At 55.2% G+C, this 25,483-nt stretch overlaps 1 protein-coding gene across 2 annotated transcripts; it reads left to right on the top strand.

Annotated features, from left to right (window-relative positions):
- Positions 1–1,153: 1,153 nt before the first annotated feature.
- On the top strand, positions 1,154–22,776 carry LOC137310052 (class I histocompatibility antigen, F10 alpha chain-like). 2 transcript variants are annotated; one of them, XM_067978014.1, is made up of 8 exons: positions 1,154–2,024; positions 2,375–3,254; positions 7,916–8,176; positions 13,281–13,553; positions 14,676–14,951; positions 19,525–19,650; positions 20,508–20,543; positions 21,255–22,776. In XM_067978014.1, exons 2-8 carry the CDS (start codon positions 3,206–3,208, stop codon positions 21,299–21,301), a joined length of 1,068 nt encoding a protein of 355 aa, XP_067834115.1. In that variant the 5' UTR covers positions 1,154–2,024; positions 2,375–3,205; the 3' UTR covers positions 21,302–22,776. The 2 variants fall into 2 exon arrangements, with proteins under 2 accessions (XP_067834115.1, XP_067834116.1); XM_067978015.1 differs by having other exon boundaries at positions 1,154–2,724; positions 3,073–3,254.
- The last annotated feature ends 2,707 nt before the right edge of the window (positions 22,777–25,483 follow it).

Genomic DNA, 25,483 nt, shown 5'->3' with positions numbered 1-25,483 from the left:
TAACCAGTGTTTATAAAGGTTTAGGATAAGTTCCTTGCTTTTGTACTCCATGCCTCTATTTATAAAGCCCAGGATCCCGTGTGCTTTTTTAACAGCCTTCTCAACTGCCACCTTCAATGATTTGTGTACATACACCCCCAGGTCTCTCTGTTCCTGCACCCCCTTTAAAATTGTACCATTTACTTTCTATTGCCTCTCCTCATTCTTCCTTCCAAAATACATCACTCCACACTTCTCTGTGTTAAATTTGATCTGCCGTGTGTCTGCCCATTTCACCAGTCTGTCTAATGGAATGTTGGCCTTTATCTCGAGGGGGCTGGATTACAAAGGGGAGGAAGTTATGATTCAGTTGTACAGAGTCCTGGTCAGACCCCATCTGGAGACTGTGTTCAGTTCTGGGCACCGCACCTCAGGAAGGATAGATTGGCCTTGGAGGGGGTGCAGACCAGATTCACCAGAATGATCCCGGGGTTTAAAGGGAGGGTGGAGAAACTTGTCTTGTATTCCCTTGAGTATCGAAGGTTGAGGGGTGATCTGATTGAGGGGTTTATAATGTTCACAGGATTCGATAGGGTAAGACGGAGAAACTATTTCCTCTGGTGGGGGAGTCAAGAACGAGGGGACATCATCTTAAAATTAGAGTGAGGTCATTGAGGAGGGAAATCAGGAATCCCATTTTCACACAAAGGGAAGTGGAAATCTGGAACTCTCTCCCCCAAAAGGCTGTGGATGTCGGGACAATTGGAGCTTTTAAGACTGCGATTGATCAGAGTTTTGTTGGGTAACGGGATCAAGGGACACGGAGCAAAGCGGGAAAATGGAGATGAGGTACAGATCAGCCATGACCTGATTGAATGGGGGAGCAGGCTCGAGGGGCTGAATGGCCTCCTCCTGTTCCTATGTTCTTCCCTCTGTCACTTTCTGTAACAAACTACTTTCAGTTCCTTGTTTAATGATCAAATCCTGTTCAGTTCATTCTCCCTGGCAACTGAACATGGAACGAGCAGTATTTCTCTGATTGGACGGTTCAGGATATTTGGACAGTTTATTTTTCCACCGACACAAACTCTCTGGGACTCCTCTGCCTGGAGTTTGCTGATTCACAGGCTGCTTTCATTCTGATTGGGCACAAACTGACTGTCGAAGCAAACAATATGGAGGTGACTGAGAGAGAGGGAGAGGGAGAGAGACCAGGAGGTACAGTGTTAGCACAGGGACAGAGAGAGGAAGAGACCAGGAGGTACAGTGTTAGCACAGGGACAGAGAGAGGGAGAGACCAGGAGGTACAGTGTTAGCACAGGGACAGAGAGAGGGAGAGACCAGGAGGTACAGTGTTAGCACAGGGACAGAGGGAGGGCGAGAGACCAGGAGGTACAGTGTTAGCACAGGGACAGAGAGAGGGAGAGACCAGGAGGTACAGTGTTAGCACAGGGACAGAGAGAGGGAGAGACCAGGAGGTACAGTGTGAGCACAGGGACAGAGAGAGAGAGAGAGACCAGGAGGTACAGTGTTAGCACAGGGACAGAGAGAGAGAGAGAGACCAGGAGGTACAGTGTTAGCACAGGGACAGAGAGAGGGAGAGACCAGGAGGTACAGTGTGAGCACAGGGACAGAGAGAGGGAGAGAGACCAGGAGGTACAGTGTTAGCACAGGGACAGAGAGAGGGAGAGACCAGGAGGTACAGTGTGAGCACAGGGACAGTGAGAGAGAGAGAGACCAGGAGGTACAGTGTTAGCACAGGGACAGAGAGAGGGAGAGACCAGGAGGTACAGTGTTAGCACAGGGACAGAGAGAGGGAGAGACCAGGAGGTACAGTGTTAGCACAGGGACAGAGAGAGGGAGCGACCAGGAGGTACAGTGTTAGCACAGGGACAGAGAGAGGGAGAGACCAGGAGGTACAGTGTTAGCACAGGGACAGAGAGAGGGAGAGACCAGGAGGTACAGTGTTAGCACAGGGACAGAGAGAGGGAGAGACCAGGAGGTACAGTGTTAGCACAGGGACAGAGAGAGGGAGAGACCAGGAGGTACAGTGTTAGCACAGGGACAGAGGGAGGGCGAGAGACCAGGAGGTACAGTGTTAGCACAGGGACAGAGAGAGAGAGAGACCAGGAGGTACAGTGTTAGCACAGGGACAGAGAGAGGGAGAGACCAGGAGGTACAGTGTTAGCACAGGGACAGGGAGAGGGAGAGACCAGGAGGTACAGTGTTAGCACAGGGACAGAGAGAGGGAGAGACCAGGAGGTACAGTGTGAGCACAGGGACAGAGAGAGAGAGAGAGACCAGGAGGTACAGTGTTAGCACAGGGACAGAGAGAGAGAGAGAGACCAGGAGGTACAGTGTTAGCACAGGGACAGAGAGAGGGAGAGACCAGGAGGTACAGTGTGAGCACAGGGACAGAGAGAGGGAGAGAGGCCAGGAGGTACAGTGTTAGCACAGGGACAGAGAGAGAGAGAGACCAGGAGGTACAGTGTTAGCACAGGGACAGAGAGAGGGAGAGACCAGGAGGTACAGTGTTAGCACAGGGACAGAGAGAGGGAGAGACCAGGAGGTACAGTGTGAGCACAGGGACAGAGAGAGAGAGAGAGACCAGGAGGTACAGTGTTAGCACAGGGACAGAGAGAGGGAGAGACCAGGAGGTACAGTGTGAGCACAGGGACAGAGAGAGGGAGAGAGACCAGGAGGTACAGTGTTAGCACAGGGACAGAGAGAGGGAGAGACCAGGAGGTACAGTGTTAGCACAGGGACAGAGAGAGGGAGAGAGACCAGGAGGTACAGTGTTAGCACAGGGACAGAGAGAGGGAGAGACCAGGAGGTACAGTGTGAGCACAGGGACAGAGAGAGGGAGAGACCAGGAGGTACAGTGTGAGCACAGGGACAGAGAGAGGGAGAGAGGCCAGGAGGTACAGTGTTAGCACAGGGACAGAGAGAGAGAGAGACCAGGAGGTACAGTGTTAGCACAGGGACAGAGAGAGGGAGGGACCAGGAGGTACAGTGTTAGCACAGGGACAGAGAGAGGGAGAGACCAGGAGGTACAGTGTGAGCACAGGGACAAAGAGAGGGAGAGACCAGGAGGTACAGTGTTAGCACAGGGACAGAGAGAGGGAGAGACCAGGAGGTACAGTGTTAGCACAGGGACAGAGGAGACCGTCTCCTGGAAAAGGATTTCCCACAAACTGCTCATCCCAGCCTGTCGAGGGAAGCAGCAATGATTGGACTGATAGTTCTGGTCGTTCTGTGTGGAGGGGTCTCTGCAGGTGAGTAATGGGGTCTGAGAGGGGCTCAGTGCCAGGCTGGGTATTGGTGCATTAACCCTCGGTCAGTGGGTAATGGGGTCTGAGAGGGGCTCAGTGCCAGGCTGGGTATTGGGGCATTAACCCTCGGTCAGTGGGTAATGGGGTCTGAGAGGGGCTCAGTGCCAGGCTGGGTATTGGGGCATTAACCCTCGGTCAGTGGGTAATGGGGTCTGAGAGGGGCTCAGTGCCAGGCTGGGTATTGGGGCATTAACCCTCGGTCAGTGGGTAATGGGGTCTGAGAGGGGCTCAGTGCCAGGCTGGGTATTGGGGCATTAACCCTCGGTCAGTGGGTAATGGGGTCTGAGAGGGACTCAGTGCCAGGCTGGGTATTGGGGCATTAACCCTCGGTCAGTGGGTAATGGGGTCTGAGAGGGGCTCAGTGCCAGGCTGGGTATTGGGGCATTAACCCTCGGTCAGTGGGTAATGGGGTCTGAGAGGGGCTCAGTGCCAGGCTGGGTATTGGGGCATTAACCCTCGGTCAGTGGGTAATGGGGTCTGAGAGGAGCTCAGTGCCAGGCTGGGTATTGGGGCATTAACCCTCGGTCAGTGGGTAATGGGGTCTGAGAGGGACTCAGTGCCAGGCTGGGTATTGGGGCATTAACCCTCGGTCAGTGGGTAATGGAGTCTGAGAGGGGCTCAGTGCCAGGCTGGGTATTGGGGCATTAACCCTCTGTCAGTGGGTAATGGAGTCTGAGAGGGGCTCAGTGCCAGGCTGGGTATTGCGGCATTGAGAGACCGGGGTGGGGGGAGGGGGGAGCGGGGAGATGGAGAGGGACAGAGCGACGGACAGGGGCACCGGGCTGGAGAGTGGGAGTGGAGAGAGGAACATTGCAGGCCATTCAGCCCCTCGAGCCTGTTCCTCCATTCAATTGGATCAAGGCTGATCTGTACCTCAACTCCATTTTCCCCCTTTGCTCCATATCCCTTGATGTCCTGACCCAACAAAAATCGATCAATCTCAGTTTTGAAAGCTCCAATGAACCCCCAGAATGCTCAGCCTTTTGGGGGAGTGAGTTCCTGATTCCCACCACCCTTTGTGTGAAGAAAGTTCCAGGGGAGTTAAAATCTGGAACTCTGTCCCCCAAAAAGCTGTTGAGACTGGGGGTCAATTGAAAATGTCAAAACTGAGATTGATCGATTTTTGTTGGACACGGGTATTAAGGGTTACGGAACCAAGGCGGGAGATGGAGTTAAGATACAGATCAGCCATGATTGAATGATGGAACAGGCTCGAGGGGCTGAATGGCCTCCTCCTGTTCCTATGCTCCTAAAAGACTGCCTCCAATTCCATGTGCTCTCATTTTTGCAAACAGTCTCTTGTGTGGAACCTCATCGAATGCCTCTGGAAGTCCATCGAAATAACATCCATCGACACTCCCTTATCGACATTATGAGTGAGCTCCTCAAAATATTCAACTGGATTATTCAGACAATTCACCCTTAACAAATCCATGGCTCTCTCCGATCAGCTCATACTTGTTCAAGTGCTCACTCACTCTGTCCCGAATGACAGATTCGAGTTGCTTCCCCACAACTAACGTTAAACTGACTCCCTCGAACTCCAGCCTTTCTGTTCTGCTCCTCCCCCCTTGGACTGCCTCCTGCTCCATGGTGCCTTGGTGAACATTGTGACTGTCCCTCCCCCAGCCTTTCTCCTTACCCCCACAGGTAGCAAGTACATCGTACCTGTTGGACAGGACCAGACTCTGCGGCCCCTCCTTCCCTGCCTCCACTAGATTCCCCAACCCTGCTGACTGTCAGTCACACTCTCCTCTTCCTGTACCTGTACCTCTCGACTTGGTGGGACTGAGTTCTGGAGTAAACTATCCCGATATTCCTCCCCCTCCCTCATGTGTCAGAGAGTCTCGAACTCGCACTCCAGCTCAACGACTCTGAGCCGGAGTGAGTCAAGGCAGAGACATTTCCTGTAGTGTGACAATCCGGGACAGTCTCACTGTCCACAAACTCCCACATACTGCAGTCCCAACACACTGACTATGCTGACATTTCTAGTCTATATTTATTTGTCTCCAGTGCTACCTGAATCCCCATAAATGTTCCTCTGACACTCAGCTTAGAAATTTCACCCTATTGGGTCAATTTACAGATTTAAAGTTGATGGATTGCTTTTTACCCGTGTATTGTACGTGTTATTTTAAGATAATTAGTCCCTTAATCAAATATAACCAACTATATACACCCCTGTCAGGGGGTGTGTTACCCCAGGCCCCTCTCCCTCAGTCCCTCAGTGGGTGTGTTACCCCAGGCCCCTCTCCCTCAGTCTGTCAGTGTGTGTGTTACCCCAGGCCCCTCTCCCTCAGTCTGTCAGGGGGTGTGTTACCCCAGGCCCCTCTCCCTCAGTCTGTCAGTGGGTGTGTTACCCCAGGCCCCTCTCCCTCAGTCTGTCAGGGGGTGTGTTACCCCAGGCCCCTCTCCCTCAGTCTGTCAGGGGGTGTGTTACCCCAGGCCCCTCTCCCTCAGTCTGTCAGGGTGTGTGTTACCCCAGGCCCCTCTCCCTCAGTCCCTCAGTGGGTGTGTTACCCCAGGCCCCTCTCCCTCAGTCTGTCAGTGGGTGTGTTACCCCAGGCCCCTCTCCCTCAGTCTGTCAGTGGGTGTGTTACCCCAGGCCCCTCTCCCTCAGTCTGTCAGTGAGTGTGTTACCACAGGCCCCTCTCCCTCAGTCTGTCAGTGGGTGTGTTACCCCAGGCCCCTCTCCCTCAGTCCCTCAGTGGGTGTGTTACCCCAGGCCCCTCTCCCTCAGTCTGTCAGTGGGTGTGTTACCCCAGGCCCCTCTCCCTCAGTCTGTCAGTGGGTGTGTTACCCCAGGCCCCTCTCCCTCAGTCTGTCAGGGGGTGTGTTACCCCAGGCCCCTCTCCCTCAGTCTGTCAGGGGGTGTGATACCCCAGGCCCCTCTCCCTCAGTCTGTCAGTGGGTGTGTTACCCCAGGCCCCTCTCCCTCAGTCCCTCAGTGGGTGTGTTACCCCAGGCCCCTCTCCCTCAGTCTGTCAGTGGGTGTGTTACCCCGGCCCCTCTCCCTCAGTCTGTCAGTGGGTGTGTTACCCCAGGCCCCTCTCCCTCAGTCTGTCAGTGGGTGTGTTACCCCAGGCCCCTCTCCCTCAGTCTGTCAGTGGGTGTGTTACCCCAGGCCCCTCTCCCTCAGTCTGTCAGTGGGTGTGTTACCCCAGGCCCCTCTCCCTCAGTCTGTCAGTGGGCGTGTTACCCCAGGCCCCTCTCCCTCAGTCTGTCAGGGGGTGTGTTACCCCAGGCCCCTCTCCCTCAGTCTGTCAGTGGGTGTGTTACCCCGGCCCCTCTCCCTCAGTCTGTCAGGGGGTGTGTTACCCCAGGCCCCTCTCCCACAGTCTGTCAGGGGGTGTGTTACCCCAGGCCCCTCTCCCTCAGTCTGTCAGTGGGTGTGTTACCCCAGGCCCCTCTCCCTCAGTCTGTCAGTGGGTGTGTTACCCCAGGCCCCTCTCCCTCTGTCAGTGGGTGTGTTAACCCAGGCCCCTCTCCCTCTTGTGTTGGGGTTTATTTACAGGGGATCTGTGTTGGGTTGGATTTGTTTGGGAATTTGGCATGTGGTTGGGGTTCATGCCCTGATCTCTCTCTGGGGTTGGTGTTTTGGGGTTCATGCCCTGATCTCTCTCTCTGGGGTTGGTGTTTTGGGGTTCATGCCCTGATCTCTCTCTCTCTCTGGGGTTGGTGTTTTGGGGTTCATGCCCTGATCTCTCTCTCTCTGGGGTTGGTGTTTTGGGGTTCATGCCCTGATCTCTCTCTCTCTCTCTCTGGGGTTGGTGTTTTGGGGTTCATGCCCTGATCTCTCTCTCTCTCTGGGGTTGGTGTTTTGGGGTTCATGCCCTGATCTCTCTCTCTGGGGTTGGTGTTTTGGGGTTCATGCCCTGATCTCTCTCTCTGGGGTTGGTGTTTTGGGGTTCATGCCCTGATCTCTCTCTCTCTCTGGGGTTGGTGTTTTGGGGTTCATGCCCTGATCTCCCTCTCTCTGGGGTTGGTGTTTTGGGGTTCATGCCCTGATCTCTCTCTCTCTCTGGGGTTGGTGTTTTGGGGTTCATGCCCTGATCTCTCTCTCTCTGAGGTTGGTGTTTTGGGGTTCATGCCCTGATCTCTCTCTCTCTCTCTGGGGTTGGTGTTTTGGGGTTCATGCCCTGATCTCTCTCTCTCTGGGGTTGGTGTTTTGGGGTTCATGCCCTGATCTCTCTCTCTCTGGGGTTGGTGTTTTGGGGTTCATGCCCTGATCTCTCTCTCTCTCTGGGGTTGGTGTTTTGGGGTTCATGCCCTGTTCTCTCTCTCTGGGGTTGGTGTTTTGGGGTTCATGCCCTGATCTCTCTCTCTCTGGGGTTGGTGTTTTGGGGTTCATGCCCTGATCTCTCTCTCTCTGGGGTTGGTGTTTTGGGGTTCATGCCCTGATCTCTCTCTCTCTGGGGTTGGTGTTTTGGGATTCATACCCTGATCTCTCTCTCTCTCTGGGGTTGGTGTTTTGGGGTTCATGCCCTGATCTCTCTCTCTCTCTGGGGTTGGTGTTTTGGGGTTCATGCCCTGATCTCTCTCTCTCTCTGGGGTTGGTGTTTTGGGGTTCATGCCCTGACCTCTCTCTCTCTGTGTTTCAGGCTCTCACTCTCTCCGGTATTTCTTTACCTCAATGACCCCGATCCCTGGTTTTCCGGAGTTTGTTGTTGTCGGTTATGTGGACGAGGCCCAGTTTGTTGAATATAACAGCGAGCGGAGGACGATGATCCCGCGGCAGCGCTGGATGGAGGAGAGCGAGGGGCCCGAGTACTGGGAGGGGAACACACGGAATGCACAGATCTCGGAGCGGACCGGGAAAGTCGCGATTGAGATCCTCTCGACCCGGACCAACCAATCGGGCGGTGAGTCCTCGGCCTGTAATCAGCGTTCCATCCCAGGCCTCACACCTGGAATCAATGCAATTCACACCTTCCACCACCAGGGGGAGCGCCATCTCTTAAAGGGAGGATGTTTCTTAGAAATCTCTTAAAGGGAGCTGGTACCTGTTATTTGCTGAAAATAGCAGTCTGCACGGAGTCTGAACGGAGATCAGACATCGTACACATAAAACACAGATGCAGGTCCCATCCCTATGTTTACACAATGATGAGTTATGTTAAAACATTGAATAAAGGTTGCACACTACTAAATCCCACATCCTCCAATCTGCACACCAGACCTCACCAATCTGCCGATCTGAGTTGGTACCAGGCCTGTGAGAGTGCATGCACCAAGGTTCTCTGCTGATGCACGAGAGACCTTGGGCGCAAGAGGTGGACAGAAGGAGGGACATCCTATATCCGCGGGGGGCGGGGGGGGAAAGAGGCCCTCCAGACATATACTCAAAAGGCAGCGGGGGGAGGAAGTCAATGCCAGGCCCACAGCATCACGAACATGGATGCAGTGCAGGAAGAAGTTCAATGCTCTGACATGAGTGGTCAAGGTGAGTGAGGTCAACTGTCAAGTGGTGTCTCCAACCAACTGCCCCACACACGACACCCCCCATCACCCACATACCAACAAACTCTTTCCATCAATACTCAACTCTTCCAATCAGATGCTTCCTCTCACCCTTACACATTACCACTGTTTCAAGCCGCCCACCCACAACTCACAGGCCACACACACTGGGAGCTATTCAACCATGACAGGCACATCACCCAGGCACACGTCCCGCTTTCTTGCAGGAGAAGGTGGCGCATATCAAGAGGCAGCAAGTGGCCGTGGCATTTCGCCCCTCGAGCCATTCAATGAGATCATGGTGGACCTGTGACCTCACTCCATATACCCGCCTTAGCCCCATATCCCATAATACCCTTGGTTCACAGAAATCGATCAATCTCAGATTTAACATTCACAAGTGAGCTAGCATCAACTGCTGTCTGCAGAAGAGCGTTCCAAACATCTCCCACCCTTTGTGTGTAGAAGCATTTCCTAACTTCACTCCTGCACGTCCTGGCTCTAAATGTTAGACTATGTCCCCGTGTCCTAGTATTCAAGTCTAGGAGACCTCCAAAAACAGTTACAAATGTCTCAGCAGCCAGAAGCAATAATCCAGCCACTAACCTGTAAATCCTGCATGGTCCCTTTAAATAGCGCCGGTGGGGGGTCCTCCAGACACTCTAAGACACGTTCAGATGGTCGGGGTTAAGACTGTGCGTTGAGTTGAGCGTTAAGTCCCAAAATGGTGTCTATCACTTTAAATCAGCGTTGGACACTGATTGAAGCCATTTTCTCCCGACTTTACATGATTCCAGCGTTCGTTATCTGCGCCGACGCAAACTCCTAGACCAAGATGGCGTCTGGGGCACGTCACGCTGGAAACGTGCGTGTGCATCCAAGATGTTGGAGAGGCCGAAACAACGGGCGCTACTCGGCCCAATTTAGCACCCAGCGTTCCCGGCACTGATCCCCGGTGAACACAGCGTTCCCGGCACTGATCCCCGGTGAACACAGCATTCCCGGCACTGATCCCCGGTGAACACAGCGTTCCCGGCACTGATCCCCGGTGAACACAGCGTTCCCGGCACTGATCCCCGGTGAGCACAGCGTTCCCGGCACTGATCCCCAGTGAACACGGCGTTCCCGGCACTGATCCCCGGTGAGCACAGCGTTCCCGGCACTGATCACCGGTGAACACAGCATTCCCGGCACTGATCCCCGGTGAACACAGCGTTCCCGTCACTGATCCCCGGTGAACACGGCGTTCCCGGCACTGATCCCCGGTGAGCACAGCGTTCCCGGCACTGATCCCCGGTGAGCACGGCGTTCCCGGCACTGATCCCCAGTGAACACGGCGTTCCCGGCACTGATCCCCGGTGAGCACCGCGTTCCCGGCACTGATCCCCGGTGAGCACGGCGTTCCCGGCACTGATCCCCAGTGAACACAGCGTTCCCGGCACTGATCCCCGGTGAGCACGGCGTTCCCGGCACTGATCCCCAGTGAACACGGCGTTCCCGGCACTGATCCCCGGTGAGCACGGCGTTCCCGGCACTGATCCCCAGTGAACACGGCGTTCCCGGCACTGATCCCCCGTGAACACGGCGTTCCCGGCACTGATCCCCGGTGAGCACGGCGTTCCCGGCACTGATCCCCGGTGAACACAGCGTTCCCGGCACTGATCCCCGGTGAACACAGCGTTCCCGGCACTGATCCCCGGTGAACACAGCGTTCCCGGCACTGATCCCCGGTGAACACAGCGTTCCCGGCACTGATCCCCGGTGAGCACAGCGTTCCCGGCACTGATCCCCAGTGAACACGGCGTTCCCGGCACTGATCCCCGGTGAGCACAGCGTTCCCGGCACTGATCCCCGGTGAACACTGCATTCCCGGCACTGATCCCCGGTGAACACAGCGTTCCCGTCACTGATCCCCGGTGAACACGGCGTTCCCGGCACTGATCCCCGGTGAGCACAGCGTTCCCGGCACTGATCCCCGGTGAGCACGGCGTTCCCGGCACTGATCCCCAGTGAACACGGCGTTCCCGGCACTGATCCCCGGTGAGCACCGCGTTCCCGGCACTGATCCCCGGTGAGCACGGCGTTCCCGGCACTGATCCCCAGTGAACACAGCGTTCCCGGCACTGATCCCCGGTGAGCACGGCGTTCCCGGCACTGATCCCCAGTGAACACGGCGTTCCCGGCACTGATCCCCGGTGAGCACGGCGTTCCCGGCACTGATCCCCAGTGAACACGGCGTTCCCGGCACTGATCCCCCGTGAACACGGCGTTCCCGGCACTGATCCCCGGTGAGCACGGCGTTCCCGGCACTGATCCCCGGTGAACACAGCGTTCCCGGCACTGATCCCCGGTGAACACAGCGTTCCCGGCACTGATCCCCGGTGAACACAGCGTTCCCGGCACTGATCCCCGGTGAACACAGCGTTCCCGGCACTGATCCCCGGTGAACACGGCGTTCCCGGCACTGATCCCCGGTGAACACGGCGTTCCCGGCACTGATCCCCGGTGAACACAGCGTTCCCGGCACTGATCCCCGGTGAACACAGCGTTCCCGGCACTGATCCCCGGTGAACGCCATTTCCCACTTTCTGCCAGTCTGAGAAACTTCCCTTAACTCTGACCCTCTGTTTTCTGTTCTGTCGCCATCTTTTAATCCATTCTGCTCTCTGACCCCTGACCCCACGCACCCTGACCTCTCACGAGTCTCTCACATGGCACCTTATCCGAGGCCTCCTGAAAGTCCCTCAGGCCGATTCTAACCTGCCCGCCAGGGGGAAACCGGGCAGGTCAAATGGCCAATGGGACTCGCCCTCCCTGATCTCACTGCCCTCACGGGTCACCATCTTAACCCGCTATTCTGAGCAGGCGGGAGGGACACTCGCTGGAAGCACGGGGGTCCTTTAAATACACAGATCGGGGTCCGGGGGTCCTTTAAATACACAGATCGGGGTCCGGGGGTCCTTTAAATACACAGATCGGGGTCCGGGGGGTCCTTTAAATACACAGATCGGGGTCCGGGGGTCCTTTAAATACACAGATCGTGGTCTGGGGTCCTTTAAATACAATGTTCAGGGTCCGGGGGTCCTTTAAATACACTGATCGGTGTCCGGGGGTCCTTTAAATACACTGATCAGGGTCCGGGGGTCCTTTAAATACACTGATCGGGGTCCGGGGGTCCTTTAAATACACTGATCGGGGTCCGGGGGTCCTTTAAATACACTGATCGGGGTCCGGGGGATCCTTTAAATACACTGATCGGGGTCCGGGGGTCCTTTAAATACACAGATCGGGGTCCGGGGGTCCTTTAAATACACAGATCGGGGTCCGGGGGTCCTTTAAATACACAGATCGGGGTCCGGGGGGTCCTTTAAATACACAGATCGGGGTCCGGGGGTCCTTTAAATACACAGATCGTGGTCTGGGGTCCTTTAAATACAATGTTCAGGGTCCGGGGGTCCTTTAAATACACTGATCGGTGTCTGGGGGTCCTTTAAATACACTGATCAGGGTCCGGGGGTCCTTTAAATACACTGATCGGGGTCCGGGGGTCCTTTAAATACACTGATCGGGGTCCGGGGGTCCTTTAAATACACTGATCGGGGTCCGGGGGTCCTTTAAATACACTGATCGGGGTCCGGGGGGTCCTTTAAATACACTGATCGGGGTCCGGGGGATCCTTTAAATACACTATTCGGGGTCCGGGGGTCCTTTAAATACATAGATGGGAGGTTGGAGGTCCCTTTAAGTACAAAGATCAGGGTCCGATAATGTCATCGATTAGAGGGGGGTCCGGGGGTCAGTGGCTGTCCGAATGATGCGGGGTGGAGACAGGGGTGGGGGGGATTTGGGGATCATTGGTGGTTTGGGGAGCAGGGGCGGGGTCCGGGTGGTGGGGTGGGTGGTCTGGGGCAAGGGGTGAGGGTGGTCCGGAGGAGCCGGGGCCTGGGGGGAGGCGGGGTCCGGAGGGAGGCAGGTTCCGGGGAAGGCGGGGTCCGGGGGGAGGCAGAGTCTGGAGGGTGTGAGGGCGGTCCGGGGGAGGGGCGAGGGTGGTCAGGGAGAGGTGGGGTCCAGTGAAGGGGGTGGTCTGGGGGGGTGTGAGGGTGGTCTGGGTGAGGGGGGTCTGGGGGAGGCGGAGTCTGGGGGGAGGGTGTGAGGGTGGTCCGGGGGAGGGCGGGCTCTGGGGGGACGTGGGGTCTGGGGGAGGCAGGGTCTGGGGGGGGGGGGTCCGGGGGAGGGGGGTGTCTTGGGGGGGTTTTGAGGGTGGTCTGGGGGGCGATGGGGTCCGGGAGCGGGATCTGTGGGGAGGCGAGATCTTGGGGGGGTTCTGGGGGAGGGGTTGTCTCGGGGCTGCGAGGGTGGTCCGGGGGGGGCGGGGTCTGGGGGTCGAGGATCACTCCGCAGTATTCCTTCACTCTGACCCCTGACCCTGGGTGGGGGGTGTGGGTCTGACCCCTGACCCTGGGTGGGGGGTGTGGGTCTGACTGACCCCCTGTGTTTGATTGACAGGAATCCACACGTATCAGCGGATGTACGGCTGTGATCTGGGGGATGATGGGACCACGAGAGGGTTCGTTCAGTACGCCTGGGACGGGGAGGATTTGATCAACTTCGATAAGGATCAGATGGTGTGGGTAACACCGGTACAGTGGGGAGAGATCACCAAGAACAAGTGGGACCAGAACAAGGCCATGAAACAAGGGGTGAAGGGATACCTGGAGGGGACCTGCATCGAGTGGCTGAGGAAATACCTCGAGTACGGAAAGAGGGAACTGATGGCCGGTGAGTGAGGGGGGGAGTGAGAGTCAGTGAGTGAGGGGGGAGTGAGGAGTCGTGAGTGAGGGGGGGAGTGAGAGTCGGTGAGTGAGGGGGGGAGTGAGAGTCGGTGAGTGAGGGGGAGTGAAGAGTCGGTGAGTGAGGGGGGAGTGAAGAGTCGGTGAGTGAGGGGAGGAGTGAGAGTCGGTGAGTGAGGGGGGGAGTGAGAGTCGGTGAGTGAGGGGGGGACTGAGAGTCGGTGAGTGAGGGGGGGACTGAGAGTCGGTGAGTGAGGGGGGGGGACTGAGAGTCGGTGAGTGAGGGGGGGAGTGAGAGTCGGTGAATGAGGGGGGGAGTGAGAGTCGGTGAATGAGGGGGGGAGTGAGAGTCGGTGAGTGAGGGTGGAGTGAGAGTCGGTGAGTGAGGGGGGGAGTGAGAGTCGGTGAATGAGGGGGGGAGTGAGAGTCGGTGAGTGAGGGTGGAGTGAGAGTCGGTGAGTGAGGAGGGGACTGAGAGTCGGTGAGTGAGGGGGGGACAGAGAGTCGGTGAGTGAGGGGGGAGTGAGAGACGGTGAGTGAGGGGTGGAGTGAGAGTCGGTGAGTGAGGGGGGGAGTGAGAGTCGGTGAGTGATGGGACGAGTGAGAGTCGGTGAGTGAGGGGGGGAGTGAGAGTCGGTGAGTGAGGGGGGAGTGAGATTCGGTGAGTGAGGGGGGAGTGAGATTCGGTGAGTGAGGGGGGACTGGGGTCTAATCCCCAGTTTAAAGGGGTTTGTCCCGTTGCCTGGGGTCTAATCCCCAGTTTAAAGGGGTTTGTTCCGTTCCCTGGGGTCTAATCCCCAGTTTAAAGGGGTTTGTCCCGTTCCCTGGGGTCTCATCCCCAGTTTAAAGGGGTTTGTCCCGTTGCCTGGGGTCTAATCCCCAGTTTAAAGGGGTTTGTTCCGTTCCCTGGGGTCTAATCCCCAGTTTAAAGGGGTTTGTCCCGTTCCCTGGGGTCTAATCCCCAGTTTAAAGGGGTTTGTCCCGTTCCCTGGGGTCTAATCCCCAGTTTAAAGGGGTTTGTCCCGTTGCCTGGGGTCTAATCCCCAGTTTAAAGGGGTTTGCACCGTTCCCTGTCTCACACTGACTCGGCTCTGATCTGTTTTACTCTCAGTTACTCCCCAAGTGTTTCTTTCTGTGGACAAGGCCTCAGACACTAAACCGGCCCAACTCTCCTGCCTGGTCACGGGGTTTTACCCTCGAGATATCGAACTCACCCTCCTGAGAAATGGACGGCCGATCTCAGACACTGATTCCACTGGCATCCTGCCCAACCACGATGGCACCTACCAGATCAAGAGATGGGTTGAGATCGGGCCCGAGGACGGAGCCACCTACTCCTGTCAGGTGGATCACAGCAGCAAAGCAGGAGTGGAGACCCGAGACTGGGGTAAGAGGATCAGTGAGTGCAGGGGGAGAGTCTGAGGCTGAGGATTAAAGATGTTTCTATCGCCTCTCCTCATTCTTCCTTCCAAAATACATCACTTCACACTTCTCTGTGTTAAATTTCATCTGCCATGTGTCTGCCCATTTCACCAGTCTGTCTGTGTCCTCCTGAACTCTGTTACTATCCTCCACATTGTTTACTACATTTCCGAGTTTCATGTCAGCTGCAAACGTTGAAATTATACCCTCTATACCCAAGTCCAGGTCATTAATATCTCTCAAAAAGAGCAGTGGTCCTAATACTGAGCCCTGGGGAACCCCACTGTAAACTTCCCTCCAGTCTGAGAAACAACCGTTCACCACTACTCTCTGCTTTCTGTCCCTGAGCCAATTTACCACTGTCCCTTTAATCCCATGGCTTTAATTTTACTGACCAGTCTATTATGTGGCACTTAATCAAATGCCTTTTGAAAGTCCATGTACACAACATCCACCTCACTGCCCTCATCAACCCTCTCCGTTACTTCATCAAAGAACTCAATCAAGTTGGTCAAACACGATTTGCCTTTAACAAATCCGTGCTGACTTTCTTTTATTAACCCAGACTTTTCCAAGTGACAATTAATTTTGTCCCAGATTATTGTCTTAAAGTTTCCCCTCCACTGACGTTAGACTGACTGGCCTGGATTTCCCGGGTTTCTCCCTCTCCCCTTTTTTGAACAGTGTGTAACATTTACAATCCTCCAGTCCTCTGGCACCGTCCCCATATCCGTTCCCCCCCTCTCCCCCCCTCTCTCTCTTTACTCCCAGTGCTCCGTTCCCTCCCTCTCTCTCTTTACTCCCAGTGCTCCGTTCCCTCCCTCTCTCTCTTTACTCCCAGTGCTCCGTTCCCTCCCTCTCTCTCTTTACTCCCAGTGCTCCGTTCCCTCCCTCTCTCTCTTTACTCCCAGTGCTCCGTTCCCTCCCTCTCTCTCTTTACTCCCAGTGCTCCGTTCCCTCCCTCTCTCTCTTTACTCCCAGTGCTCCATTCCCTCCCTCTCTCTCTTTACTCCCAGTGCTCCATTCCCTCCCTCTCTCTCTTTACTCCCAGTGCTCCGTTCCCTCCCTCTCTCTCTTTACTCCCAGTGCTCCGTTCCCTCCCTCTCTCTCTTTACTCCCAGTGCTCCGTTCCCTCCCTCTCTCTCTTTACTCCCAGTGCTCCGTTCCCTCCCTCTTTCTCTTTACTCCCAGTGCTCCGTTCCCTCCCTCTCTCTCTTTACTCCCAGTGCTCCGTTCCCTCCCTCTCTCTCTTTACTCCCAGTGCTCCGTTCCCTCCCTCTCTCTCTTTACTCCCAGTGCTCCGTTTCCTCCCTCTTTCTCTTTACTCCCAGTGCTCCGTTCCCTCCCTCTCTCTCTTTACTCCCAGTGCTCCGTTCCCTCCCTCTCTCTCTCTACTCCCAGTGCTCCGTTCTCTCCCTCTCTCTCTTTACTCCCAGTGCTCCGTTCCCACCCTCTCTCTCTTTACTCCCAGTGCTCCGTTCTCTCCCTCTTTCTCTTTACTCCCAGTGCTCCGTTCCCTCCCTCTTTCTCTTTACTCCCAGTGCTCCGTTCCCTCCCTCTCTCTCTTTACTCCCAGTGCTCCGTTCCCTCCCTCTCTCTCTTTACTCCCAGTGCTCCGTTCCCTCCCTCTCTCTCTTTACTCCCAGTGCTCCGTTCCCTCCCTCTTTCTCTTTACTCCCAGTGCTCCGTTCCCTCCCTCTTTCTCTTTACTCCCAGTGCTCCGTTCCCCCCCTCTCTCTCTTTACTCCCAGTGCTCCGTTCCCTCCCTCTTTCTCTTTACTCCCAGTGCTCCGTTCCCTCCCTCTCTCTCTTTACTCCCAGTGCTCCGTTCCCTCCCTCTCTCTCTTTACTCCCAGTGCTCCGTTCCCTCCCTCTTTCTCTTTACTCCCAGTGCTCCGTTCCCCCCCTCTCTCTCTTTACTCCCAGTGCTCCGTTCCCTCCCTCTTTCTCTTTACTCCCAGTGCTCCGTTCTCTCCCTCTCTCTCTTTACTCCCAGTGCTCCGTTCCCTCCCTCTTTCTCTTTACTCCCAGTGCTCCGTTCCCTCCCTCTCTCTCTTTACTCCCAGTGCTCCGTTCCCTCACTCTCTCTCTTTACTCCCAGTGCTCCGTTCCCTCCCTCTCTCTCTTTACTCCCAGTGCTCCGTTCCCTCCCTCTTTCTCTTTACTCCCAGTGCTCCGTTCCCTCCCTCTCTCTCTTTACTCCCAGTGCTCCGTTCCCTCCCTCTCTCTCTTTACTCCCAGTGCTCCGTTCCCTCCCTCTTTCTCTTTACTCCCAGTGCTCCGTTCCCTCCCTCTCTCTCTTTACTCCCAGTGCTCCGTTCGCTCCCCCTCTCTCTTTACTCCCAGTGCTACGTTCCCTCCCTCTCTCTCTTTACTCCCAGTGCTCCGTTCCCTCCCTCTCTCTCTTTACTCCCAGTGCTCCGTTCCCTCCCTCTCTCTCTTTGCTCCCAGTGCTCCGTTCTCTCCCTCTTTCTCTTTACTCCCAGTGCTACGTTCCCTCCCTCTCTCTCTTTACTTCCAGTGCTCCGTTCCCTCCCTCTCTCTCTTTACTCCCAGTGCTCCGTTCCCTCCCTCTCTCTCTTTACTCCCAGTGCTCCGTTCCCTCCCTCTCTCTCTTTGCTCCCAGTGCTCCGTTCTCTCCCTCTTTCTCTTTACTCCCAGTGCTACGTTCCCTCCCTCTCTCTCTTTACTTCCAGTGCTCCGTTCTCTCCCTCTTTCTCTTTACTCCCAGTGCTCCGTTCCCTCCCTCTTTCTCTTTTACTGTTGTCCCTCGGTTTAAATTCCTGAGCACCTCCTCCCCCTCTGTACTGAATTCCCACTCTCACCAAATTGCTGCTTTAAAGCCTTCTCTCCGTTTCTCAGTTGCCTCTCTCTGTGCTCGAGGTTTCTTGCTGGCCCCACGGTGGGGATTGGTTGAGGGGGTGATGAGGGAGCAGATGTGCTGAGCTCCTGGGAGAGGGTAACATGTCCCACTCCGGTAGATCCACAGTCAGTCCCCCGGGGCTGCGGCTCATCGCTCCCACTGATCAGCAGGAGAGGCACCTCCGGGAGACGAGCAGCACCTTCAAAGCCCCATTCACCAAATCAGGCAAAGTCATGGGCGGCCGACCGGCCTGTCAATCACAGTGTGAGGTCCTCGCAGTGATGGTGTTCAGGCCCCGCCCCCGCCGGATTTCCCCCAGCCCTCTGACCCCTGGCCTTCCATCTGACCCCTGGCCTTCCATCTGACCTCTGGCCTTCCATCTGACCCCTGGCCCTCCATCTGACCCTGGCCCTGCCTCTGACCCCTGACCCTCCATCTGACCCCTGGCCCTCCCTCTGACCCTGGCCCTGCCTCTGACCCCTGACCCTTCCTCTGACCCCTGGCCCTCCATCTGACCCTCCATCTGACCCTGACCCTCCCTCTGATCCCTGACCCTGGCCCTCTCTCTGACCCTGACCCTCCCTCTGACCCCTCACCCCGGCCCTCCCTCTAACCCTCCATCTGACCCTGACCCTCCCTCTGACCCTGACCCTCCCTCTGATCCCTGACCCTGGCCCTCTCTCTTACCCTGACCCTCCCTCTGACCCCTCACCCCGGCCCTCCCTCTAACCCCCGGCCCTCCCTCTAACCCCCGGCCCTCCCTCTGACCCCGGCCCTCCCTCTGACCCCTGACCCTGGCCCTCACTCTGCTACACTGAAATCTCAGCCTGTATTAAGTGTGATTCTTGGAGTGGGCCCGAGCCCCATGACCTCTCCCTGAGGGGAGAGTGTTCCCATCGACACCCTCCTTGGGAACTGGGAGTCGCGACTGCCGTCTCTTCCCTCATATCCCCCCTTCGCCCCCTCTGCTGATTCTGGCCTTGAGGTGAGACTGGATTTTCGGGGAGGAGGGGGTCTGGTGGGAGCCCCCATTGTAATGAGTCACCAACACTCCCATTCTGCAGAGCTGGAGATTGAGGCTCAGTTAAACCAGAGATTCTGTTCTGTCTGAAATGAAGGAAAGTGAGAATATTGTGAGTTTCAGCCCACGGTGACGGGGAAATTTTATTCAGAAATACAAGAGATTTCCAAACCTGCCTGTCTATAATGAGCAGCACCATATATCTGGGTTACACTGAGTTATTGACTGGCTGGGATCTGTGTGTCAGGTGAAGGAGGCCGTTAGTCCATTGAACTCCTCAACCTTCCATAGAAAGGCCGTATCACCCATCACTATACTTCCACCAGCCGACTCTGAGACTGTGCTGGGGATTCATCACTTGTGGAGGGGACTAGTAATGACTTTGGACTGATGGGTAATTCCAATATCTGCAGACAAGCAACAACTTGTATTTATAAAGTGCCTTTAATGGAGAGAAACGTCCCAAAGTGCTTCCCAGGAGTGGAATCAAAGCCACGCTGAACTTTCTAACCTCCAACTTGCTCTGATCAGACTGCCCATCACATCGCAGACTCGAATCGAACTCAGTCTCAGGCACAGCTTTGGTCTCATTACTTCCTAATCAGCAGCGACTGTCGTTATTCATTTCTCTCCTCCTCCTTATTCCCCCCACAGATGGGACGTTCCGAGTGACTCCGGGATCTTCAGAGGGACCGAATCTGGGTTTAATTGTTGGAATTGTTCTTGCTGCCGTCGTCCTGATTGCTCTCGTCATTGGTGCCGTTGTCTGGAAGAAGAGAGGTAGGAAATGAGGACAGGATCTGTCCCACACGGGGATGAGCAGGTTCAAATGTTACAGCACAAATGGCAGAACATTAGAGACTTCCCATAGACATGTGGGAAACTCCGACACAGTCCAGTGATGGACAGGGACCCGTACAGGGAGTGAAGGGACCGGGGCCCCGTACGGGGAGTGAAGGGACCGGGGCCCCGTACGGGGAGTGAAGGGACCGGGGCCCCGTACGGGGAGTGAAGGGACCGGGGCCCCGTACGGGGAGTGAAGGGACCGGGGCCCCGTACGGGGAGTGAAGGGACCGGGGCCCCGTCCGGGGAGTGAAGGGACCGGGGCCCCGTCCGGGGAGTGAAGGGACCGGGGCCCCGTACGGGGAGTGAAGGGACCGGGGCCCCGTACGGGGAGTGAAGGGACCGGGGCCCCGTACGGGGAGTGAAGGGACCGGGGCCCCGTACGGGGAGTGAAGGGACCGGGGCCCCGTACGGGGAGTGAAGGGACCGGGGCCCCGTACGGGGAGTGAAGGGACCGGGGCCCCGTACGGGGAGTGAAGGGACCGGGGCCCCGTACGGGGAGTGAAGGGACCGGGGCCCCGTACGGGGAGTGAAGGGACCGGGGCCCCGTACGGGGAGTGAAGGGACCGGGGCCCCGTACGGGGAGTGAAGGGACCGGGCCTGATTGGGGAGTGAAGGGACCGGGTGAAGAGAGGATATTGTCCGATGCCTGTTTCTCAGTGAGCCTCCTGTGAGTGCCCACAGGGAAATCTGGTCATTGCCCCTGTTTCTGGAGTAAGTTTGTGTCGGCGAGGGGCTGTGCTGATCGAGGAGCTGTTTGTAACTGAAGTTCTGTCTGTTTCTGTCTCTTGTAGGAGGAGAGAAAAAATCTGGTTACAGCCCAGCAAATCGTAAGTGTGCAAATAGTGCAAGGGTGGGTCTGTCTGTGTCCCTGTCTGTCTGCATATGTCTCTTTCTGTGTCTGTCTCTGTCTCTCTCTCTGTCTCTGTGTCCCTCTGTCTCCACCCATGTCTTTCTCTCTCTCTCTGACTTTCTCTCTTTCCATGTCTCTCACCCACTCTCTCTGTCTCTGTGCCTCTGTGTGTGTGTGTGTGTGTGTGTGTATCTCTGGCTGTCTGTGTGCCTCTCTTGCTCTGTCTGCCTGTGTGTCTGTGTGTGTCTCTGTCTCTCTCTGTCTGTCTCTTGTCTCTCTCTCTCTCTCTGTCCCTCCCTCCCTCTCTGTCTGTCTCTTGTCTCTTTCTCTGTCTCTCTCTCTCTCTGTCTCTCTCTGTCTCTGTCTCCCTCTCCGTCTCTCTCTGTCTCTGTCTCCCTCTCTGTCTCTCTCTTTCCCTCTCTGTCTCTCTCTTTCCCTCTCTGTCTCTCTCTGTCTGTCTGTTTGTCTCTCTCTCTCCCTCTCTCTGTCTGTCTCTCTCTCTCTCTCTCCTTCTGTCTCTCTCTCTCCCTCTCGCTGTCTCTCTCTCTCTGTCTGTCTGTCTCTCTCTGTCTCTCTCCCTCCCTCTCTGTCTCTCTCCCTCTCTCTCTGTCTCTCGCTCTCTCTCTCTGTACAGAACATTCTCTGTGTTCTACAATGTCTGTTTGTCAGAAATCTTTTCTTTTCACAGCTGCTGAAAGAGGAGAATCGTCCTCGAACTCATCAGCCCGAGCCTGAGGTACGAAGTCAATCACTTGAGTTCAACAGCAGCTGAACGAGCAGCAAACCAGGTTGTGAAGAGCAGTAACTGTGGGCTCAGGGGGTCGGGAGGGAGCTGCTTATATCTGACTGGACTGAGTCTCCTCACTGGAACGCTGCTTTTTCACTTAATGTTTGTCGAGATTTCTCACTGAGTGAAACCCTGATTCCAGAACACAGTCTGTAAAAGACACAACCCCCAGGGGTGAAGTGGAATTCCTTTGACAGTCACGGTCCACCATTGATCAACTGGGGTTTAATACATCGCAGATCTGGCAATACGAGCTTTTTTTGTGGGAAGGAAGAGTTTTTTTGAACCCATCATCAGTGTGAATCAGGCCCAGGTGAGGTCAGGGAGAGAGTAAAGCTTCTCTCTGACCCCAGGAATCACCTGGTGACCTCTTGTTCTATTAAAGGTGCCTGAGCTGCTGCAGCATCCACTTCCCTTCAGCTAACAAACTGAAGGTCCAATCGTTCTGGGCCATCGTCAGGCCGAGGCTTTAAGTGAATATGTTGGGGGAGTGAGGAGGGAATTCCAGACGTCTGGCTGGGTTGTGGAGGTTAATATTCCTGGCAGCAGTGGAATGAATTAATTTAAACAGGGAGAACTGGAGGTTTCGAAACCAGGACTGGTGAGCAACAAACTTCTGGGTCCCGTCAGCTGCTCAGTGAGACCCTGCAGCTGTTTAATATACTGGAGGATGGAATCTGTCACCTTGAGAGGGGGAGCTGGTTGTGCTGAGGATTTGAGGATGGGGATTATACCTCACCTAGGACCCTGGGCCTTAGACTGACCCATTGTGCAGTGTACCTTGTGACACTATGCTGGAACACTCGGTCTTCTCTGAGATCTGGTGCTCCTGGAGAGGTTTGATGGGAAGGATTGTGTCCTGGGCCGGGCTGGCCGTGTTCACTCACATTGCTGCAATCTTTACTTGTGTCTGTAGGGGGCCTGTCCCGTGGCACCTGGAACGGCCACCAATGGTGGGGTGAAGGGAGTGGGGGTGGACAAGAGGCCAGAATTGGAGGAACGCAGAGATCTCGGAGGGTTGTAGGGCTGGAGGAGGTTACAGAGATAGGGAGGGGGCGAGGGCCATGGAGGGATTTGAAAACAAGGATGAGAATTTTAAAATCGAGGCGTTCCCGGACCGGGAGCCAGTGTAGGTCAGTGAGCACAGGGGGTGATGGGAGAACGGGACTTGGTGAGAGTTAGGATACGGGAGCAGAGTTTTGGATGAGTTGAAGTTTACGGAGGGTGGAAGATGGGAGGATGGAGGGAGCTGATCACTCCTTGATTCTGGGTGCAGTGCAGTCCGAACAAAGGTTGTGTGTATTTGGCGACTGAATGATGGAGTAAATTTAGTTACTGAGTATTGTTAACATCTGTAATCGAAATTGGGATTGTGTATTGAGTATTTATTTTTGTTGTAATAAAAGGAACAAAAAGGGAAGTACTCTTTGTGTCTGTGACTAAGTTTGTCTAATTTTATCGAAGTTTATCGAAGTTTCTCTCTCCACTCTGTACCTTGTTTAAGCCGAGCCTCACAGGGTTAATGAGAAAATGCTTCAGGTTTCAGTGCGTGACGTGGATCCTGAGTTTAAAAGGAGTGTAAACTACCGCAGACAGTGAGCTCTGTCTGAGCTCAGTGCTGTTATGGCCGATATGGAAGGACAAATATCTGCCCATATAGCTGAGAAACTTCCGAAGTGGGAGGAAGAGTTTCAGGGCATGGAAAGCCAGGCAGACACGATGAGGGCGTGTCAGGGGAGATTTCATCAATTAATTCAGGACAAGGAACTTAAAGAGAAACAAGAGAAAGCCGTATGGTTCTTCGCGATGGGCATTCAGTCCAAAACAAGGACGGAGCGGCAGGAGAAGAAGGTTGTTTTTCGGACTGGAGGGAGGTGGAGCACCGAAACAACGGGCGATACACGGGCCAATTTAGCGCCCAGAGGGTTTTGAAAAAGAACTGGGAATGAAGGAAGAGATTTTTAAACAGGAGCAGAGAGACAAGGAAAAGGCTTTGGACAAAGAGGGGAAGAATAAAGAGATGGTGGAGAGACGAGTCCAGTCTCTCGAAAACCACGTTGAGTATTTCCAGACAAAGGTTCTCAGTGAGAACAGAGAACTTGAGAGATTTAAAGCTCTGAATAATAATCAGGAACTCTTGTGTTTGAAATTGCGAAGAGAACATGGTGATTTCTGAGCAACAGTGAGAAGCCAGTTTGAGTTGGTTAAACAGGTTGGGGAGGGAGATGAAGTGAGTCGCACTCACTGTCAGCGAGAGACACTAAAGTTCCCGGCGGTGTTGAGAGTAAAAGGGGGGATAGTGTGAACGATAGTGCCGCCTGGTGAAGAGGGGGAAGGAAGGGAGTTGGATGAGGGAGACTGGGAAGATTTGGCAGGGAAGGCAGCACAGTCCCATAGTGGGGATTGTGAGCCCAGACTCAGAGAGCTGCCCCCACCTATGGAGCCAGTGATTCAGGTAAAGAGAGAGGACGCAGACAGAGACCCAGGAGAGGTAGTGAGTCACTATGTAGGACTGGATAGTCAGCAGGTCCTTCAGGAACGAGCCAAACAAGTCCCCGAGTTTGACAGGAGAGGGGACGTGATGAGACATTGTGTAGAAGGGGAACAAACGGCTGTGCCCAGCGGCATGGATGATGGGGGGAAGTGAGATTGTTACCGTGGACCTTGGGGGGGCTGTTTGGAGCGCTGACAGCAAACCGTAAAAATGGTTCCGGGGATTGGCGACAAACACAGGAAGCTGGATTAACAGCGATCGGGTTTAATAGAGGGGAACACACCGAGGGTCTAAAAATACCATCAGGGGCCCACTGAGGGTCTAAAAATACCATCAGGGGCCCACTGAGGGTCTAAAAATACCATCAGGGGCCCACTGAGGGTCTAAAAATACCATCAGGGGCCCACTGAGGGTCTAAAAATACCATCAGGGGCCCACTGAGGGTCTAAAAATACCATCAGGGGCCCACTGAGAGTCTAAAAATACCATCAGGGGCCCACTGAGGGTCTAAAAATACCATCAGGGGCCCACTGAGAGTCTAAAAATACCATCAGGGGCCCACTGAGGGTCTAAAAATACCATCAGGGGCCCACTGAGGGTCTAAAAATACCATCAGGGGCCCACTGAGGGTCTAAAAATACCATCAGGGGCCCACTGAGGGTCTAAAAATACCATCAGGGGCCCACCGAGGGTCTAAAAATACCATCAGGGGCCCACTGAGGGTCTAAAAATACCATCAGGGGCCCACTGAGAGTCTAAAAATACCATCAGGGGCCCACTGAGGGTCTAAAAATACCATCAGGGGCCCACTGAGGATCAAAAAATACCATCAGGGGCCCACTGAGGGTCTAAAAATACCATCAGGGGCCCACTGAGAGTCTAAAAATACCATCAGGGGCCCACTGAGGGTCTAAAAATACCATCAGGGGCCCACTGAGGGTCTAAAAATACCATCAGGGGCCCACTGAGAGTCTAAAAATACCATCAGGGGCCCACTGAGGGTCTAAAAATACCATCAGGGGCCCACTGAGGGTCTAAAAATACCATCAGGGGCCCACTGAGGGTCTAAAAATACCATCAGGGGCCCACTGAGAGTCTAAAAATACCATCAGGGGCCCACTGAGGATCAAAAAATACCATCTGGGGCCCACTGAGAGTCTAAAAATACCATCAGGGGCCCAGTGAGGGTCTAAAAATACCATCAGGGGCCCACTGAGGGTCTAAAAATACCATCAGGGGCCCACTGAGGGTCTAAAAATACCATCAGGGGCCCAGTGAGGGTCTAAAAATATCACCAGGGGCCCACTGAGGGTCTAAAAATACCATCAGGGGCCCACTGAGGGTCTAAAAATACCATCAGGGGCCCACTGAGGGTCTAAAAATACCATCAGGTGCCCACTGAGAGTCTAAAAATACCATCAGGGGCCCACTGAATATCGCGAGGTGTTTGCCAATCGATTATAACGACTCTATGATCGGGTGTACGGTCCAGGATTGAACGGTGGGTCTTCGGGCAGCGTCCCACAGTGAGCCACTGGTTTAGAAGCCTGAACGGTCAGGCCCGACCCTATTTGCCGTCTGCCCTTGTGGGATTCGATCCCAGAGGAGGCGAACCAGAGTGAGGCGTGTGTCCTTC

The sequence above is a fragment of the Heptranchias perlo genome, unplaced genomic scaffold, assembly GCF_035084215.1.
Source record: "Heptranchias perlo isolate sHepPer1 unplaced genomic scaffold, sHepPer1.hap1 HAP1_SCAFFOLD_201, whole genome shotgun sequence".
In the NCBI taxonomy this organism is placed as follows: domain Eukaryota; kingdom Metazoa; phylum Chordata; class Chondrichthyes; order Hexanchiformes; family Hexanchidae; genus Heptranchias; species Heptranchias perlo.
Note: the sequence above shows the minus strand (reverse complement) of the source record. Positions and strands in the feature narration are given on the sequence as shown.

Excerpts from the sequence above, each read along its gene's own strand:
- LOC137310052 (XM_067978014.1), top strand. The coding sequence starts at position 3,206 with ATGATTGGACTGATAGTTCTGGTCGTTCTGTGTGGAGGGGTCTCTGCA. Across the intron at positions 13,554-14,675 it reads AAAGAGGGAACTGATGGCCG|TTACTCCCCAAGTGTTTCTT; the intron begins GTGAGTGAGGGG and ends TTTTACTCTCAG. Across the intron at positions 19,651-20,507 it reads CGTTGTCTGGAAGAAGAGAG|GAGGAGAGAAAAAATCTGGT; the intron begins GTAGGAAATGAG and ends TGTCTCTTGTAG.